General features: G+C 40.8%; 1 protein-coding gene across 2 annotated transcripts in view; it reads left to right on the top strand.

Moving 5' to 3' along the window:
- The first annotated feature begins 18,291 nt into the window (after window positions 1-18,291).
- The window catches only part of LOC129828589 (striatin-like), a 153,453-nt gene continuing 151,869 nt past the window's right edge, over window positions 18,292-19,875 (top strand). For both annotated transcript variants that reach the window (XM_055889641.1, XM_055889642.1), the window contains exon 1: window positions 18,292-18,706. In XM_055889641.1, the coding sequence (XP_055745616.1) occupies window positions 18,500-18,706 (207 nt within the window). In that variant the 5' untranslated portion in view covers window positions 18,292-18,499. The remainder of the gene's footprint in view (window positions 18,707-19,875) is intronic.

Raw genomic sequence — 19,875 nt, forward strand, 5'->3', positions numbered from 1 at the left:
TGATGGCCCTATAAGGGTAGTTTAGTAAACACTCCATGATGGCCCTATAAGGGTAGTTTAGTAAACACTCCATGATGGCCCTATAAGGGTAGTTTAGTAAACACTCCATGATGGCCCTATAAGGGTAGTTGAGTAAACACTCCATGATGGCCCTATAAGAAGAAGCCTTATAAGAGTGAATAATGAACTAGATCAGAATTGGCTGCCTGTGTAAACACAGCCTTAGTGAATAATTAACTAGATCAGAATTGGCTGCCTGTGTAAACACAGCCTTAGTGAAAAAGGAACTAGATCAGAATTGGCTGCCTGTGTAAACACAGCCTTAGTGAATAATCAACTAGATCAGAATTGGGCTGCCTGTGTAAACACAGCCTTAGTGAATAATGAACTAGATCAGAATTGGCTGCCTGTGTAAACACAGCCTTAGTGAATAATGAACTAGATCAGAAGTGGCTGCCTGTGTAAACACAGCCTTAGTGAATAATGAACTAGATCAGAATTTGGCTGCCTGTGTAAACACAGCCTTAGTGAAGAATGAACTAGATCAGAATTTGGCTGCCTGTGTAAACACAGCCTTAGTGAATAATGAACTAGATCAGAATTAGGCTGCCTGTGTAAACACAGCCTTAGTGAATAATGAACTAGATCAGAATTTGGCTGCCTGTGTAAACACAGCCTTAGTGAAGAATGAACTAGATCAGAATTAGGCTGCCTGTGTAAACACAGCCTGAGTGAATAATGAACTAGATCAGAATTGGCTGCCTGTGTAAACACAGCTTTAGTGAATAATGAACTAGATCAGAATTTAGCTGCCTGTGTAAACACAGCCTTAGTGAAGAATGAACTAGATCAGAATTGGCTGCCTGTTTAAACACAGCCTTAGTGAATAATGAACTAGATCAGAATTGGCTGCCTGTGTAAACACAGCCTTAGTGAATAATGAACTAGATCAGAATTTAGCTGCCTGTGTAAACACAGCCTTAGTGAAGAATGAACTAGATCAGAATTGGCTGCCTGTGTAAACACAGCCTTAGTGAATAATGAACTAGATCAGAATTGGCTGCCTGTGTAAACACAGCCTTACTGAATAATGAACTAGATCAGAATTGGCTGCCTGTGTAAACACAGCCTTAGTAAAGAATGAACTAGATCAGAATTTGGCTGCCTGTGTAAACACAGCCTTAGTGAATAATGAACTAGATCAGAATTAGGCTGCCCGTGTAAACACAGCCTTAGTGAAGAATGAACTAGATCAGAATGTGGCTGCCTGTGTAAACACAGCCTTAGTGAAGAATGAACTAGATCAGAATTTGGCTGCCTGTGTAAACACAGCCTTAGTGAAGAATGAACTAGATCAGAATTTGGCTGCCTGTGTAAATACAGCCTTAGTGATAATGAACTAGATCAGAATTAGGCTGCCTGTGTAAACACAGCCTTAGTGAATAATGAACTAGATCAGAATTGGCTGCCTGTGTAAACACAGCCTTAGTGAATAATGAACTAGCTCAGAATTGCCTGCCCGTGTAAACACAGCCTTAGTGAAGAATGAACTAGATCAGAATTAGGCTGCCTGTGTAAACACAGTCTTAGTGAATAATGAACTAGATCAGAATTTGGCTGCCTGTGTAAATACAGCCTTAGTGATAATGAACTAGATCAGATTTAGGCTGCCTGTGTAAACACAGCCTTAGTGAAGAATGAACTAGATCAGAATTAGGTTGCCCGTGTAAACACAGCCTTAGTGAAGAATGAACTAGATCAGAATTGGCTGCCTGTGTAAACACAGCCTTAGTGAATAATGAACTAGATCAGAATTTGGCTGCCTGTGTAAATACAGCCTTAGTGATAATGAACTAGATCAGAATTAGGCTGCCTGTGTAAACACAGCCTTAGTGAATAATGAACTAGATCAGAATTAGGCTGCCCGTGTAAACACAGCCTTAGTGAAGAATGAACTAGATCAGAATTTGGCTGCCTGTGTAAACACAGCCTTAGTGAATAATGAACTAGATCAGAATTTGGCTGCCTGTGTAAATACAGCCTTAGTGATAATGAACTAGATCAGAATTAGGCTGCCTGTGTAAACACAGCCTTAGTGAAGAATGAACTAGATCAGAATTGGCTGCCTGTGTAAACACAGCCTTAGTGAATAATGAACTAGATCAGAATTTGGCTGCCTGTGTAAACACAGCCTTAGTGAAGAATGAACTAGATCAGAATTAGGCTGCCTGTGTAAACACAGCCTTAGTGAAGAATGAACTAGATCAGAATTTGGCTGCCTGTGTAAACACAGCCTTAGTGAATAATGAACTAGATCAGATTTTGCTGCCTGTGTAAACACAGCCTTAATGAATAATGAACTAGATCAGAATTGGGCTGCCTGTGTAAACACAGCCTTAGTGAATAATGAACTAGATCAGAATTAGGCTGCCCGTGTAAACACAGCCTTAGTGAAGAATGAACTAGATCAGAATTTGGCTGCCTGTGTAAACACAGCCTTAGTGAATAATGAACTAGATCAGAATTTGGCTGCCTGTGTAAATACAGCCTTAGTGATAATGAACTAGATCAGAATTAGGCTGCCTGTGTAAACACAGCTTTAGTGAAGAATGAACTAGATCAGAATTTGGCTGCCTGTGTAAACACAGCCTTAGTGAATAATGAACTAGATCACAATTTGGCTGCCTGTGTAAATACAGCCTTAGTTATAATGAACTAGATCAGAATTAGGCTGCCTGTGTAAACACAGCCTTAGTGAATAATGAACTAGATCAGAATTAGGCTGCCCGTGTAAACACAGCCTTAGTGAAGAATGAACTAGATCAGAATTTGGCTGCCTGTGTAAACACAGCCTTAGTGAATAATGAACTAGATCAGAATTTGGCTGCCTGTGTAAACACAGCCTTAGTGAAGAAGGAACTAGATCAGAATTTGGCTGCCTGTGTAAAAACAGCCTTAATGAATAATGAACTAGATCAGAATTGGGCTGCCTGTGTAAACACAGCCTTAGTGAATAATGAACTAGATCAGAATTAGGCTGCCCGTGTAAACACAGCCTTAGTGAAGAATGAACTAGATCAGAATTTGGCTGCCTGTGTAAACACAGCCTTAGTGAATAATGAACTAGATCAGAATTTGGCTGCCTGTGTAAATAAAGCCTTAGTGATAATGAACTAGATCAGAATTAGGCTGCCTGTGTAAACACAGCTTTAGTGAAGAATGAACTGGATCAGAATTTGGCTGCCTGTGTAAACACAGCCTTAGTTATAATGAACTAGATCAGAATTAGGCTGCCTGTGTAAACACAGCCTTAGTGAAGAATGAACTAGATCAGAATTAGGCTGCCCGTGTAAACACAGCCTTAGTGAAGAATGAACTAGATCAGAATTGGCTGCCTGTGTAAACACAGCCTTAGTGAATAATGAACTAGATCAGAATTTGGCTGCCTGTGTAAACACAGACTTAGTGAATAATGAACTAGATCAGAATTTGGCTACCTGTGTAAAAACTGCCTTAGTGATAATGAACTAGATCAGAATTAGGCTGCCTGTGTAAACACAGCCTTAGTGAAGAATGAACTAGATCAGAATTGGCTGCCTGTGTAAACACAGCCTTAGTGAATAATGAACTTGATCAGAATTTGGCTGCCTGTGTAAACACAGCCTTAGTGAAGAAGGAACTAGATCAGAATTTGGCTGCCTGTGTAAACACAGCCTTAGTGAAGAATGAACTAGATCAGAATTAGGCTGCCTGTGTAAACACAGCCTTAGTGAAGAATGAACTAGATCAGAATTTGGCTGCCTGTGTAAACACAGCCTTAGTGAAGAATGAACTAGATCAGAATTTGGCTGCCTGTGTAAACACAGCCTTAGTGAATAATGAACTAGATCAGATTTGGCTGCCTGTGTAAACACAGCCTTAATGAATAATGAACTAGATCAGAATTGGCTGCCTGTGTAAACACAGCCTTAGTGAATAATGAACTAGATCAGAATTAGGCTGCCTGTGTAAACACAGCTTTAAATGAATAATGAACTAGATCAGAATTGCCTGCCCGTGTAAACACAGCCTTAGTGAAGAATGAACTAGATCAGAATTAGGCTGCCTGTGTAAACACAGTCTTAGTGAATAATGAACTAGATCAGAATTTGGCTGCCTGTGTAAATACAGCCTTAGTGATAATGAACTAGATCAGATTTAGGCTGCCTGTGTAAACACAGCCTTAGTGAAGAATGAACTAGATCAGAATTAGGTTGCCCGTGTAAACACAGCCTTAGTGAAGAATGAACTAGATCAGAATTGGCTGCCTGTGTAAACACAGCCTTAGTGAATAATGAACTAGATCAGAATTAGGCTGCCTGTGTAAACACAGCCTTAGTGAATAATGAACTAGATCAGAATTAGGCTGCCCGTGTAAACACAGCCATAGTGAAGAATGAACTAGATCAGAATTTGGCTGCCTGTGTAAACACAGCCTTAGTGAATAATGAACTAGATCAGAATTTGGCAGCCTGTGTAAATACAGCCTTAGTGATAATGAACTAGATCAGAATTAGGCTGCCTGTGTAAACACAGCCTTAGTGAAGAATGAACTAGATCAGAATTGGCTGCCTGTGTAAACACAGCCTTAGTGAATAATGAACTTGATCAGAATTTGGCTGCCTGTGTAAACACAGCCTTAGTGAAGAAGGAACTAGATCAGAATTTGGCTGCCTGTGTAAACACAGCCTTAGTGAAGAATGAACTAGATCAGAATTAGGCTGCCTGTGTAAACACAGCCTTAGTGAAGAATGAACTAGATCAGAATTTGGCTGCCTGTGTAAACACAGCCTTAGTGAATAATGAACTAGATCAGATTTTGCTGCCTGTGTAAACACAGCCTTAATGAATAATGAACTAGATCAGAAATAGGCTGCCCGTGTAAACACAGCCTTAGTGAAGAATGAACTAGATCAGAATTTGGCTGCCTGTGTAAACACAGCCTTAGTGAATAATGAACTAGATCAGAATTTGGCTGCCTGTGTAAATACAGCCTTAGTGATAATGAACTAGATCAGAATTAGGCTGCCTGTGTAAACATAGCTTTAGTGAAGAATGAACTAGATCAGAATTTGGCTGCCTGTGTAAACACAGCCTTAGTGAATAATGAACTAGGTCACAATTTGGCTGCCTGTGTAAATACAGCCTTAGTTATAATGAACTAGATCAGAATTAGGCTGCCTGTGTAAACACAGTCTTAGTGAATAATGAACTAGATCAGAATTTGGCTGCCTGTGTAAATACAGCCTTTGTGATAATGAACTAGATCAGATTTAGGCTGCCTGTGTAAACACAGCCTTAGTGAAGAATGAACTAGATCAGAATTAGGTTGCCCGTGTAAACACAGCCTTAGTGAAGAATGAACTAGATCAGAATTGGCTGCCTGTGTAAACACAGCCTTAGTGAATAATGAACTAGATCAGAATTAGGCTGCCTGTGTAAACACAGCCTTAGTGAATAATGAACTAGATCAGAATTAGGCTGCCCGTGTAAACACAGCCATAGTGAAGAATGAACTAGATCAGAATTTGGCTGCCTGTGTAAACACAGCCTTAGTGAATAATGAACTAGATCAGAATTTGGCAGCCTGTGTAAATACAGCCTTAGTGATAATGAACTAGATCAGAATTAGGCTGCCTGTGTAAACACAGCCTTAGTGAAGAATGAACTAGATCAGAATTGGCTGCCTGTGTAAACACAGCCTTAGTGAATAATGAACTTGATCAGAATTTGGCTGCCTGTGTAAACACAGCCTTAGTGAAGAAGGAACTAGATCAGAATTTGGCTGCCTGTGTAAACACAGCCTTAGTGAAGAATGAACTAGATCAGAATTAGGCTGCCTGTGTAAACACAGCCTTAGTGAAGAATGAACTAGATCAGAATTTGGCTGCCTGTGTAAACACAGCCTTAGTGAATAATGAACTAGATCAGATTTTGCTGCCTGTGTAAACACAGCCTTAATGAATAATGAACTAGATCAGAATTAGGCTGCCCGTGTAAACACAGCCTTAGTGAAGAATGAACTAGATCAGAATTTGGCTGCCTGTGTAAACACAGCCTTAGTGAATAATGAACTAGATCAGAATTTGGCTGCCTGTGTAAATACAGCCTTAGTGATAATGAACTAGATCAGAATTAGGCTGCCTGTGTAAACACAGCCTTAGTGAATAATGAACTAGATCAGAATTTGGCTGCCTGTGTAAATACAGCCTTAGTGATAATGAACTAGATCAGAATTAGGCTGCCTGTGTAAACACAGCCTTAGTGAAAAATGAACTAGATCAGAATTGGCTGCCTGTGTAAACACAGCCTTAGTGAATAATGAACTTGATCAGAATTTGGCTGCCTGTGTAAACACAGCCTTAGTGAAGAAGGAACTAGATCAGAATTTGGCTGCCTGTGTAAACACAGCCTTAGTGAAGAATGAACTAGATCAGAATTAGGCTGCCTGTGTAAACACAGCCTTAGTGAAGAATGAACTAGATCAGAATTTGGCTGCCTGTGTAAACACAGCCTTAGTGAATAATGAGCTAGATCAGATTTTGCTGCCTGTGTAAACACAGCCTTAATGAATAATGAACTAGATCAGAATTGGGCTGCCTGTGTAAACACAGCCTTAGTGAATAATGAACTAGATCAGAATTAGGCTGCCCGTGTAAACACAGCCTTAGTGAAGAATGAACTAGATCAGAATTTGGCTGCCTGTGTAAACACAGCCTTAGTGAATAATGAACTAGATCAGAATTTAGCTGCCTGTGTAAATACAGCCTTAGTGATAATGAACTAGATCAGAATTAGGCTGCCTGTGTAAACACAGCTTTAGTGAAGAATGAACTAGATCAGAATTTGGCTGCCTGTGTAAACACAGCCTTAGTGAATAATGAACTAGGTCACAATTTGGCTGCCTGTGTAAATACAGCCTTAGTTATAATGAACTAGATCAGAATTAGGCTGCCTGTGTAAACACAGCCTTAGTGAAGAATGAACTAGATCAGAATTAGGCTGCCCGTGTAAACACAGCCTTAGTGAAGAATGAACTAGATCAGAATTGGCTGCCTGTGTAAACACAGCCTTAGTGAATAATGAACTAGATCAGAATTTGGCTGCCTGTGTAAACACAGCCTTAGTGAAAAATGAACTAGATCAGAATTTGGCTGCCTGTGTAAATACAGCCTTAGTGATAATGAACTAGATCAGAATTAGGCTGCCTGTGTAAACACAGCCTTAGTGAAGAATGAACTAGATCAGAATTGGCTGCCTGTGTAAACACAGCCTTAGTGAATAATGAACTTGATCAGAATTTGGCTGCCTGTGTAAACACAGCCTTAGTGAAGAAGGAACTAGATCAGAATTTGGCTGCCTGTGTAAACACAGCCTTAGTGAAGAATGAACTAGATCAGAATTAGGCTGCCTGTGTAAACACAGCCTTAGTGAAGAATGAACTAGATCAGAATTTGGCTGCCTGTGTAAACACAGCCTTAGTGAATAATGAACTAAATCAGATTTTGCTGCCTGTGTAAACACAGCCTTAATGAATAATGAACTAGATCAGAATTGGGCTGCCTGTGTAAACACAGCCTTAGTGAATAATGAACTAGATCAGAATTAGGCTGCCTGTGTAAACACAGCTTTAGTGAAGAATGAACTAGATCAGAATTTGGCTGCCTGTGTAAACACAGCCTTAGTGAATAATGAACTAGATCACAATTTGGCTGCCTGTGTAAATACAGCCTTAGTTATAATGAACTAGATCAGAATTAGGCTGCCTGTGTAAACACAGCCTTAGTGAAGAATGAACTAGATCAGAATTAGGCTGCCCGTGTAAACACAGCCTTAGTGAAGAATGAACTAGATCAGAATTGGCTGCCTGTGTAAACACAGCCTTAGTGAATAATGAACTAGATCAGAATTTGGCTGCCTGTGTAAACACAGCCTTAGTGAAGAAGGAACTAGATCAGAATTTGGCTGCCTGTGTAAACACAGCCTTAGTGAAGAATGAACTAGATCAGAATTGGGCTGCCTGTGTAAACACAGCCTTAGTGAATAATGAACTAGATCAGAATTGGCTGCCTGTGTAAACACAGCCTTAATGAATAATGAACTAGATCAGAATTGGCTGCCTGTGTAAACACAGCCTTAGTGAAGAATGAACTAGATCAGAATTTGGCTGCCTGTGTAAACACAGCCTTAGTGAATAATGAACTAGATCAGAATTTAGCTGCCTGTGTAAATACAGCCTTAGTGATAATGAACTAGATCAGAATTAGGCTGCCTGTGTAAACACAGCTTTAGTGAAGAATGAACTAGATCAGAATTTGGCTGCCTGTGTAAACACAGCCTTAGTGAATAATGAACTAGGTCACAATTTGGCTGCCTGTGTAAATACAGCCTTAGTTATAATGAACTAGATCAGAATTAGGCTGCCTGTGTAAACACAGCCTTAGTGAAGAATGAACTAGATCAGAATTAGGCTGCCCGTGTAAACACAGCCTTAGTGAAGAATGAACTAGATCAGAATTGGCTGCCTGTGTAAACACAGCCTTAGTGAATAATGAACTAGATCAGAATTTGGCTGCCTGTGTAAACACAGCCTTAGTGAATAATGAACTAGATCAGAATTTGGCTGCCTGTGTAAATACAGCCTTAGTGATAATGAACTAGATCAGAATTAGGCTGCCTGTGTAAACACAGCCTTAGTGAAGAATGAACTAGATCGGAATTGGCTGCCTGTGTAAACACAGCCTTAGTGAATAATGAACTTGATCAGAATTTGGCTGCCTGTGTAAACACAGCCTTAGTGAAGAAGGAACTAGATCAGAATTTGGCTGCCTGTGTAAACACAGCCTTAGTGAATAATGAACTAGATCAGAATTAGGCTGCCTGTGTAAACACAGCCTTAGTGAATAATGAACTAGATCAGAATTTGGCTGCCTGTGTAAACACAGCCTTAGTGAATAATGAACTAGATCAGATTTTGCTGCCTGTGTAAACACAGCCTTAATGAATAATGAACTAGATCAGAATTGGGCTGCCTGTGTAAACACAGCCTTAGTGAATAATGAACTAGATCAGAATTAGGCTGCCCGTGTAAACACAGCTTTAGTGAAGAATGAACTAGATCAGAATTTGGCTGCCTGTGTAAACACAGCCTTAGTGAATAATGAACTAGATCACAATTTGGCTGCCTGTGTAAATACAGCCTTAGTTATAATGAACTAGATCAGAATTAGGCTGCCTGTGTAAACACAGCCTTAGTGAATAATGAACTAGATCAGAATTGGCTGCCTGTGTAAACACAGCCTTAATGAATAATGAACTAGATCAGAATTGGCTGCCTGTGTAAACACAGCCTTAGTGAATAATGAACTAGATCAGAATTGGGCTGCCTGTGTAAACACAGCCTTAGTGAATAATGAACTAGATCAGAATTAGGCTGCCCGTGTAAACACAGCCTTAGTGAAGAATGAACTAGATCAGAATTTGGCTGCCTGTGTAAATACAGCCTTAGTGAATAATGAACTAGATCAGAATTTGGCTGCCTGTGTAAATACAGCCTTAGTGATAATGAACTAGATCAGAATTAGGCTGCCTGTGTAAACACAGCCTTAGTGAATAATGAACTAGATCAGAATTTGGCTGCCTGTGTAAACACAGCCTTAGTGAATAATGAACTAGATCACAATTTGGCTGCCTGTGTAAATACAGCCTTAGTGATAATGAACTAGATCAGAATTAGGCTGCCTGTGTAAACACAGCCTTAGTGAAGAATGAACTAGATCAGAATTAGGCTGCCCGTGTAAACACAGCCTTAGTGAAGAATGAACGAGATCAGAATTGGCTTCCTGTGTAAACACAGCCTTAGTGAATAATGAACTAGATCAGAATTTGGCTGCCTGTGTAAATACAGCCTTAGTAATAATGAACTAGATCAGAATTAGGCTGCCTGTGTAAACACAGCCTTAGTGAATAATGAACTAGATCAGAATTAGGCTGCCAGTGTAAACACAGCCTTAGTGAAGAATGAAATAGATCAGAATTTGTCTGCCTGTGTAAACACAGCCTTAGTGAATAATGAACTAGATCAGAATTAGGCTGCCTGTGCAAACACAGCCTTAGTGAAGAATGAACTAGATCAGAATTAGGCTGCCCGTGTAAACACAGCCTTAGTGAATAATGAACTAGATCAGAATTGGCTGCCTGTGTAAACACAGCCTAAGTGAATAATGAACTAGATCAGAATTGGCTGCCTGTGTAAACACAGCCTTAGTGAATAATGAACTAGATCAGAATTCGGCTGCCTGTGTAAACACAGCCTTAGTGAAGAATGAACTAGATCAGAATTGGCTTCCTGTGTAAACACAGCCTTAGTGAATAATGAACTAGATCAGAATTTGGCTGCCTGTGTAAATACAGCCTTAGTAATAATGACATAGATCAGAATTAGGCTGCCTGTGTAAACACAGCCTTAGTGAATAATGAACTAGATCAGAATTAGGCTGCCCGTGTAAACACAGCCTTAGTGAAGAATGAACTAGATCAGAATTTGTCTGCCTGTGTAAACACAGCCTTAGTGAATAATGAACTAGATCAGAATTAGGCTGCCTGTGTAAACACAGCCTTAGTGAAGAATGAACTAGATCAGAATTAGGCTGCCCGTGTAAACACAGCCTTAGTGAATAATGAACTAGATCAGAATTGGCTGCCTGTGTAAACACAGCCTTAGTGAATAATGAACTAGATCAGAATTTGGCTGCCTGTGTAAATACAGCCTTAGTGATAATGAACTAGATCAGAATTAGGCTGCCTGTGTAAACACAGCTTTAGTGAAGAATGAACTAGATCAGAATTTGGCTGCCTGTGTAAATACAGCCTTAGTGAATAATGAACTAGATCAGAATTTGGCTGCCTGTGTAAATACAGCCTTAGTGATAATGAACTAGATCAGAATTAGGCTGCCTGTGTAAACACAGCCTTAGTGAATAATGAACTAGATCAGAATTTGGCTGCCTGTGTAAACACAGCCTTAGTGAATAATGAACTAGATCACAATTTGGCTGCCTGTGTAAATACAGCCTTAGTGATAATGAACTAGATCAGAATTAGGCTGCCTGTGTAAACACAGCCTTAGTGAAGAATGAACTAGATCAGAATTAGGCTGCCCGTGTAAACACAGCCTTAGTGAAGAATGAACGAGATCAGAATTGGCTTCCTGTGTAAACACAGCCTTAGTGAATAATGAACTAGATCAGAATTTGGCTGCCTGTGTAAATACAGCCTTAGTAATAATGAACTAGATCAGAATTAGGCTGCCTGTGTAAACACAGCCTTAGTGAATAATGAACTAGATCAGAATTAGGCTGCCCGTGTAAACACAGCCTTAGTGAAGAATGAAATAGATCAGAATTTGTCTGCCTGTGTAAACACAGCCTTAGTGAATAATGAACTAGATCAGAATTAGGCTGCCTGTGCAAACACAGCCTTAGTGAAGAATGAACTAGATCAGAATTAGGCTGCCCGTGTAAACACAGCCTTAGTGAATAATGAACTAGATCAGAATTGGCTGCCTGTGTAAACACAGCCTTAGTGAATAATGAACTAGATCAGAATTGGCTGCCTGTGTAAACACAGCCTTAGTGAATAATGAACTAGATCAGAATTCGGCTGCCTGTGTAAACACAGCCTTAGTGAAGAATGAACTAGATCAGAATTGGCTTCCTGTGTAAACACAGCCTTAGTGAATAATGAACTAGATCAGAATTTGGCTGCCTGTGTAAATACAGCCTTAGTAATAATGACATAGATCAGAATTAGGCTGCCTGTGTAAACACAGCCTTAGTGAATAATGAACTAGATCAGAATTAGGCTGCCCGTGTAAACACAGCCTTAGTGAAGAATGAACTAGATCAGAATTTGTCTGCCTGTGTAAACACAGCCTTAGTGAATAATGAACTAGATCAGAATTAGGCTGCCTGTGTAAACACAGCCTTAGTGAAGAATGAACTAGATCAGAATTAGGCTGCCCGTGTAAACACAGCCTTAGTGAATAATGAACTAGATCAGAATTGGCTGCCTGTGTAAACACAGCCTTAGTGAATAATGAACTAGATCAGAATTGGCTGCCTCTGTAAACACAGGCTTAGTGAAGAATGAACTAGATCAGAATTAGGCTGCCCGTGTAAACACAGCCTTAGTGAAGAATGAACTAGATCAGAATTTGGCTGCCTGTGTAAATACAGCCTTAGTGAATAATGAACTAGATCAGAATTTGGCTGCCTGTGTAAATACAGCCTTAGTGATAATGAACTAGATCAGAATTAGGCTGCCTGTGTAAACACAGCCTTAGTGAATAATGAACTAGATCAGAATTTGGCTGCCTGTGTAAACACAGCCTTAGTGAATAATGAACTAGATCACAATTTGGCTGCCTGTGTAAATACAGCCTTAGTGATAATGAACTAGATCAGAATTAGGCTGCCTGTGTAAACACAGCCTTAGTGAAGAATGAACTAGATCAGAATTAGGCTGCCTGTGCAAACACAGCCTTAGTGAAGAATGAACTAGATCAGAATTAGGCTGCCCGTGTAAACACAGCCTTAGTGAATAATGAACTAGATCAGAATTGGCTGCCTGTGTAAACACAGCCTAAGTGAATAATGAACTAGATCAGAATTGGCTGCCTGTGTAAACACAGCCTTAGTGAATAATGAACTAGATCAGAATTCGGCTGCCTGTGTAAACACAGCCTTAGTGAAGAATGAACTAGATCAGAATTGGCTTCCTGTGTAAACACAGCCTTAGTGAATAGTGAACTAGATCAGAATTTGGCTGCCTGTGTAAATACAGCCTTAGTAATAATGACATAGATCAGAATTAGGCTGCCTGTGTAAACACAGCCTTAGTGAATAATGAACTAGATCAGAATTAGGCTGCCCGTGTAAACACAGCCTTAGTGAAGAATGAACTAGATCAGAATTTGTCTGCCTGTGTAAACACAGCCTTAGTGAATAATGAACTAGATCAGAATTAGGCTGCCTGTGTAAACACAGCCTTAGTGAAGAATGAACTAGATCAGAATTAGGCTGCCCGTGTAAACACAGCCTTAGTGAATAATGAACTAGATCAGAATTGGCTGCCTGTGTAAACACAGCCTTAGTGAATAATGAACTAGATCAGAATTTGGCTGCCTGTGTAAATACAGCCTTAGTGATAATGAACTAGATCAGAATTAGGCTGCCTGTGTAAACACAGCTTTAGTGAAGAATGAACTAGATCAGAATTTGGCTGCCTGTGTAAATACAGCCTTAGTGAATAATGAACTAGATCAGAATTTGGCTGCCTGTGTAAATACAGCCTTAGTGATAATGAACTAGATCAGAATTAGGCTGCCTGTGTAAACACAGCCATAGTGAATAATGAACTAGATCAGAATTTGGCTGCCTGTGTAAACACAGCCTTAGTGAATAATGAACTAGATCACAATTTGGCTGCCTGTGTAAATACAGCCTTAGTGATAATGAACTAGATCAGAATTAGGCTGCCTGTGTAAACACAGCCTTAGTGAAGAATGAACTAGATCAGAATTAGGCTGCCCGTGTAAACACAGCCTTAGTGAAGAATGAACGAGATCAGAATTGGCTTCCTGTGTAAACACAGCCTTAGTGAATAATGAACTAGATCAGAATTTGGCTGCCTGTGTAAATACAGCCTTAGTAATAATGAACTAGATCAGAATTAGGCTGCCTGTGTAAACACAGCCTTAGTGAATAATGAACTAGATCAGAATTAGGCTGCCCGTGTAAACACAGCCTTAGTGAAGAATGAAATAGATCAGAATTTGTCTGCCTGTGTAAACACAGCCTTAGTGAATAATGAACTAGATCAGAATTAGGCTGCCTGTGCAAACACAGCCTTAGTGAAGAATGAACTAGATCAGAATTAGGCTGCCCGTGTAAACACAGCCTTAGTGAATAATGAACTAGATCAGAATTGGCTGCCTGTGTAAACACAGCCTTAGTGAATAATGAACTAGATCAGAATTGGCTGCCTGTGTAAACACAGCCTTAGTGAATAATGAACTAGATCAGAATTCGGCTGCCTGTGTAAACACAGCTTTAGTGAAGAATGAACTAGATCAGAATTGGCTTCCTGTGTAAACACAGCCTTAGTGAATAATGAACTAGATCAGAATTTGGCTGCCTGTGTAAATACAGCCTTAGTAATAATGACATAGATCAGAATTAGGCTGCCTGTGTAAACACAGCCTTAGTGAATAATGAACTAGATCAGAATTAGGCTGCCCGTGTAAACACAGCCTTAGTGAAGAATGAACTAGATCAGAATTTGTCTGCCTGTGTAAACACAGCCTTAGTGAATAATGAACTAGATCAGAATTAGGCTGCCTGTGTAAACACAGCCTTAGTGAAGAATGAACTAGATCAGAATTAGGCTGCCCGTGTAAACACAGCCTTAGTGAATAATGAACTAGATCAGAATTGGCTGCCTGTGTAAACACAGCCTTAGTGAATAATGAACTAGATCAGAATTGGCTGCCTCTGTAAACACAGCCTTAGTGAATAATGAACTAGATCAGAATTTGGCTGCCTGTGTAAACACAGCCTTAGTGAAGAATGAACTAGATCAGAATTAGGCTGCCCATGTAAACACAGCCTTAGTGAAGAATGAACTAGATCAGAATTTGGCTGCCTGTGTAAACACAGCCTTAGTGAATAATGAACTAGATCAGAATTTGGCTGCCTGTGTAAATACAGCCTTAGTGATAATGAACTAGATCAGAATTAGGCTGCCTGTGTAAACACAGCCTTAGTGAAGAATGAACTAGATCAGAATTGGCTGCCTGTGTAAACACAGCCTTAGTGAATAATGAACTTGATCAGAATTTGGCTGCCTGTGTAAACACAGCCTTAGTGAAGAAGGAACTAGATCAGAAATTGGCTGCCTGTGTAAACACAGCCTTAGTGAAGAATGAACTAGATCAGAATTAGGCTGCCTGTGTAAACACAGCCTTAGTGAAGAATGAACTAGATCAGAATTTGGCTGCCTGTGTAAACACAGCCTTAGTGAATAATGAACTAGATCAGATTTGGCTGCCTGTGTAAACACAGCCTTAATGAATAATGAACTAGATCAGAATTGGGCTGCCTGTGTAAACACAGCCTTAGTGAATCATGAACTAGATCAGAATTAGGCTGCCCGTGTAAACACAGCCTTAGTGAAGAATGAACTAGATCAGAATTTGGCTGCCTGTGTAAACACAGCCTTAGTGAATAATGAACTAGATCAGAATTTGGCTGCCTGTGTAAATACAGCCTTAGTGATAATGAACTAGATCAGAATTAGGCTGCCTGTGTAAACACAGCTTTAGTGAAGAATGAACTAGATCAGAATTTGGCTGCCTGTGTAAACACAGCCTTAGTGAATAATGAACTAGATCACAATTTGGCTGCCTGTGTAAATACAGCCTTAGTGATAATGAACTAGATCAGAATTAGGCTGCCTGTGTAAACACAGCCTTAGTGAAGAATGAACTAGATCAGAATTTGGCTGCCCGTGTAAACACAGCCTTAGTGAAGAATGAACTAGATCAGAATTGGCTGCCTGTGTAAACACAGCCTTAGTGAATAATGAACTAGATCAGAATTTGGCTGCCTGTGTAAACACAGCCTTAGTGAAGAAGGAACTAGATCAGAATTTGGCTGCCTGTGTAAACACAGCCTTAGTGAAGAATGAACTAGATCAGAATTGGCTGCCTGTGTAAACACAGCCTTAGTGAATAATGAACTAGATCAGAATTGGGCTGCCTGTGTAAACACAGCCTTAGTGAATAATGAACTAGATCAGAATTGGCTGCCTGTGTAAACACAGCCTTAGTGAAGAATGAACTAGATCAGAATTAGGCTGCCTGTGTAAACACAGCCTTAGTGAATAATGAACTAGATCAGAATTGGCTGCCTGTGTAAACACAGCCTTAGTGAAGAATGAACTAGATCAGAATTGGCTGCCTGTGTAAACACAGCCTTAGTGAATAATGAACTAGATCAGAATTTGGCTGCCTGTGTAAATACAGCCTTAGTGAATAATGAACTAGATAAGAATTGGCTGCCTGTGTAAATACAGCCTTAGTGAAGAATGAACAAAATCAGAATTGGCTGCCTGTGTAAACACAGCCTTAGTGAATAATGAACTAGATCAGAATTGGCTGCCTGTGTAAACACAGCCTTAGTGAATAATGAACTAGATCTGAATTTGGCTGCCTGTGTAAATACAGCCTTAGTGAATAATGAACTAGATCAGAATTTGGCTGCTTGTGTAAACACAGCCTTAGTGAATAATGAACTAGATCAGAATTAGTCTGACTGTGTAAACACAGCCTTAGTGAAGATTGAATTAGATCAGAATTTGGCTGCCTGTGTAAACACAGCCTTAGTGAAGAAGGAACTAGATCAGAATTTGGCTGCCTGTGTAAACACAGCCTTAGTGAAGAAGGAACTAGATCAGAATTTGGCTGCCTGTGTAAACACAGCCTTAGTGAAGTATGAACTAGATCAGAATTTGGCTGCCTGTGTAAACACAGCCTTATTGAATAATGAACTAGATCAGAATTGGACTGCCTGTGTAGACACAGCCTTAGTGAATAATGAACTAGATCAGAATTGGCTGCCTGTGTAAACACAGCCTTAGTGAAGGATGAACTAGATCAGAATTTGGCTGCCTGTGTAAACACAGCCTTATTGAATAATGAACTAGATCAGAATTGGGCTGCCTGTGTAAACACAGCCTTAGTGAATAATGAACTAGATCAGAATTGGGCTGCCTGTGTAAACACAGGCCACAAAGGCAATAAGGAAGTGGTTTTGTGTTATCCCAGGCTGCATTCCAGACACTCAACAGACACACCCTCTCCCCTCACTTAAATTAAGTGGACACTTTGATTACGTATCATGACATCTGACGAGTTTACACTTGCTGGACGAGGGGCGAGGAAGGAAGGAATGAATTATTCCCATAAATTCGTCACTCGTTTGTCTCTCGACAACTGTTTTCAGCCACCGGTAGCTTGTGGGTGCTTTATATGCGCTTCAGTCAATTATGATTGCATGTCTACTTATAATAAATATATAATTATTGATATACGCCCACTGTATGATAGCTAGCAAATGAATTAGCTAACTACCGTTAGCCTGCCTAGCTGGAACTTCTGAAGAAGGAAAACGTTTTATTTCTACAATTTCCAGAAGATAACGAAACAAAAACATCATTCCTTTTACGAGACGTGTTTGTGCGTTAGTAGCACAATTTCTAACTTATTTACATTCGTTTTTATTTACACTTGTATGTTGACTCAGGAAACATTTAACCCCTTATTCTTGGCACTAAACAGTCTCCATATATAAGGGAAAGGGGGGATACCTAGTCAGTTGTACAACTGAATACCTTCACCTGAAATGTGTCTTCCACATTAACCTTTATCCAACTAGGCAAATCAATTAAGAACAAATTCTTATTTACAATGACAGTCTACCCCAGCCAGACCTGGACAACGCTGGGCCAATTGTGCACCACACTATGGGACTCCCAATCACAGCCAGATGTGATGCACCCTGGATTTGAACCAAGGACTGCAGTGACACACTGAGATGCAGTGCCTTTCGACCACTGCGCCACTCAGGAGCCCAACCACTCTGAATCAGAGAGGTACGGGGTGGCTGCCTTAATCCCAGAGAACAGGGGGTTAACTGCCTTGCTCATGGGCAGAACGACAGATTTTTACCTTGTCAGCTCGGGGATTCAATCCAGCAACCTTTACAGTACTTCTGTTCATTTTTTCCCAGTCATTTTTTTTCTTCCAGTTACAGGGGACTTTCAGACTAGTCTTGTGAGGCATGTGGGCGTCCTAGAGAGAAACAGATACATAAAATCAATAGATAAAAATACAGATATCTTAAATTGACAGATTTGTATGGGAATATTTTTATTATGTTTTGTAAATTCCTACGTTGGCGTGGACATCTACCTTAGTGGGTTTTAACCCGTCTCCTCCCCTTCAACTACACTGGTTGAAGTGGATTTTAACATGTGACATCAATAAGGGATCATGTGCTTTCACCTGGATTCACCTGGTTAGTCTATGTCATGGAAAGAGAAGGTGTTCCTAATGTTTTGTCCACTCAGTGTTTACGTTGATGTGTCCCCTTGTGGTCGTGTGTGTTTTCTGACTACATCCATACACGGTGTGGGCGTGATGATGTTGTCCGACGTCAGTCAGTGACAGCTAGCTGTCAGAAAGCCCAGTCCCCATAGAGAGAGAGAACTGTCACTATACGGTAGTAGTTACTACCCTAACGATTGCACACCGTACATTTGGCTTGGTGAACAATCACACGAATCGGCGACACCAAAGAGGAGCTATCACTCTGTCCGTGACCTGAACCGAGCCCAGGCCATGGACGAACAGGCAGGGCCCGGCGTTTTGTTCAACAACAACTCTATCTTAGCGGGCGGTGGGAAAGGACTGCTGCCGGAGGGGGACGCAGGAGAGGCAGCCAGGTCTCCGTACAGTATCCCGGGGATCCTACACTTCCTGCAACACGAATGGGCCCGCTTCGAGGTGGAGAAGGTAGAATGGGAGTTGCAACGCGCCGAATTACAGGTGAAGCACTTTGATATTTGTATTCACTTTTGAAGGATGTTTTGTGATGGCAGGTTTGTACAAGGGTCTGTACAATGGTCTTATCAGGCTAGCTACATAGCTATTCAATGCATAACTATGATTGTTTTAGTTAGCATTAGCTAGCGTTCATTGTCTCCTGGTTGGTTAGCACATGCTAAGTAGCCACCATGTTAGCCTTTATGTCTTGACAAGCTACTAGTTAGTTAGGTAGTTGAGTCGTGAGGACAAGACGCTAGCTTGCCTAGTTGCATGTAGTTAGTTAACGGTAGTTAGTTCTGGATGTAATTTACAGGCTATTTAGTCGTTTTTCAAAAACTAGTTAATGTTAGTTGCTAATCTGTTGTGTCTAGTGCCTAAAATTGGACGTGTATTTGTGTAGCAAGCTAACTAGCAAGTTAGTAACTGTCATGGCAAAGCTGGGAAGCTGGTGAAACCTCCCAAGAGTGACTAACAAGGTAGTCAGCTGGCTAATGTTATAGCAACAATCTAGCAAACCAACTGGTTTGCTAGGTCAATCTACTCAGCTAGGTCAATCTACTCCCTCTGCTGTTGTCTTGGAAAATACAGGCATTGAAGCTGCTGAAACATGTGATGGTTAACTATAGCTAGTACTACATTGCCCATGAGTGATGCCACCCCCCAAACACAGCCTTAATGAACTTTTCCTCCTTCCCGCCCCCCCGACATCATTTCCTCCTTCCTGCCCCTGACATCATTTCCTCCTTCCTGCCCCTGACATCATTTCCTCCTTCCCGCCCCCCGATATCATTTCCTCCTTCCAGCTCCTGACATCATTTCCTCATTCCTGCCCCTGACATCATTTCCTCCTTCCTGCCCCTGACATCATTTCCTCCTTCCTGCCCCTGACATCATTTCCTCCTTCCTGTCCCCTGACATCATTTCCTCCTTCCTGCCCCCTGATATCATTTCCTCCTTCCTGCCCCCTGATATCATTTCCTCCTTCCTGCCCCCTGACATAATTTCCTCCTTCCTGCCCCTGACATCATTTCCTCCTTCCCGCCCCCCGATATCATTTCCTCCTTCCTGCCCCTGACATCATTTCCTCCTTCCCGCCCCCCGATATCATTTCCTCCTTCCAGCTCCTGACATCATTTCCTCATTCCTGCCCCTGACATAATTTCCTCCTT

Source organism: Salvelinus fontinalis, chromosome 30 (assembly GCF_029448725.1).
Source record: "Salvelinus fontinalis isolate EN_2023a chromosome 30, ASM2944872v1, whole genome shotgun sequence".
Classification (NCBI taxonomy): Eukaryota; Metazoa; Chordata; class Actinopteri; order Salmoniformes; family Salmonidae; genus Salvelinus; species Salvelinus fontinalis.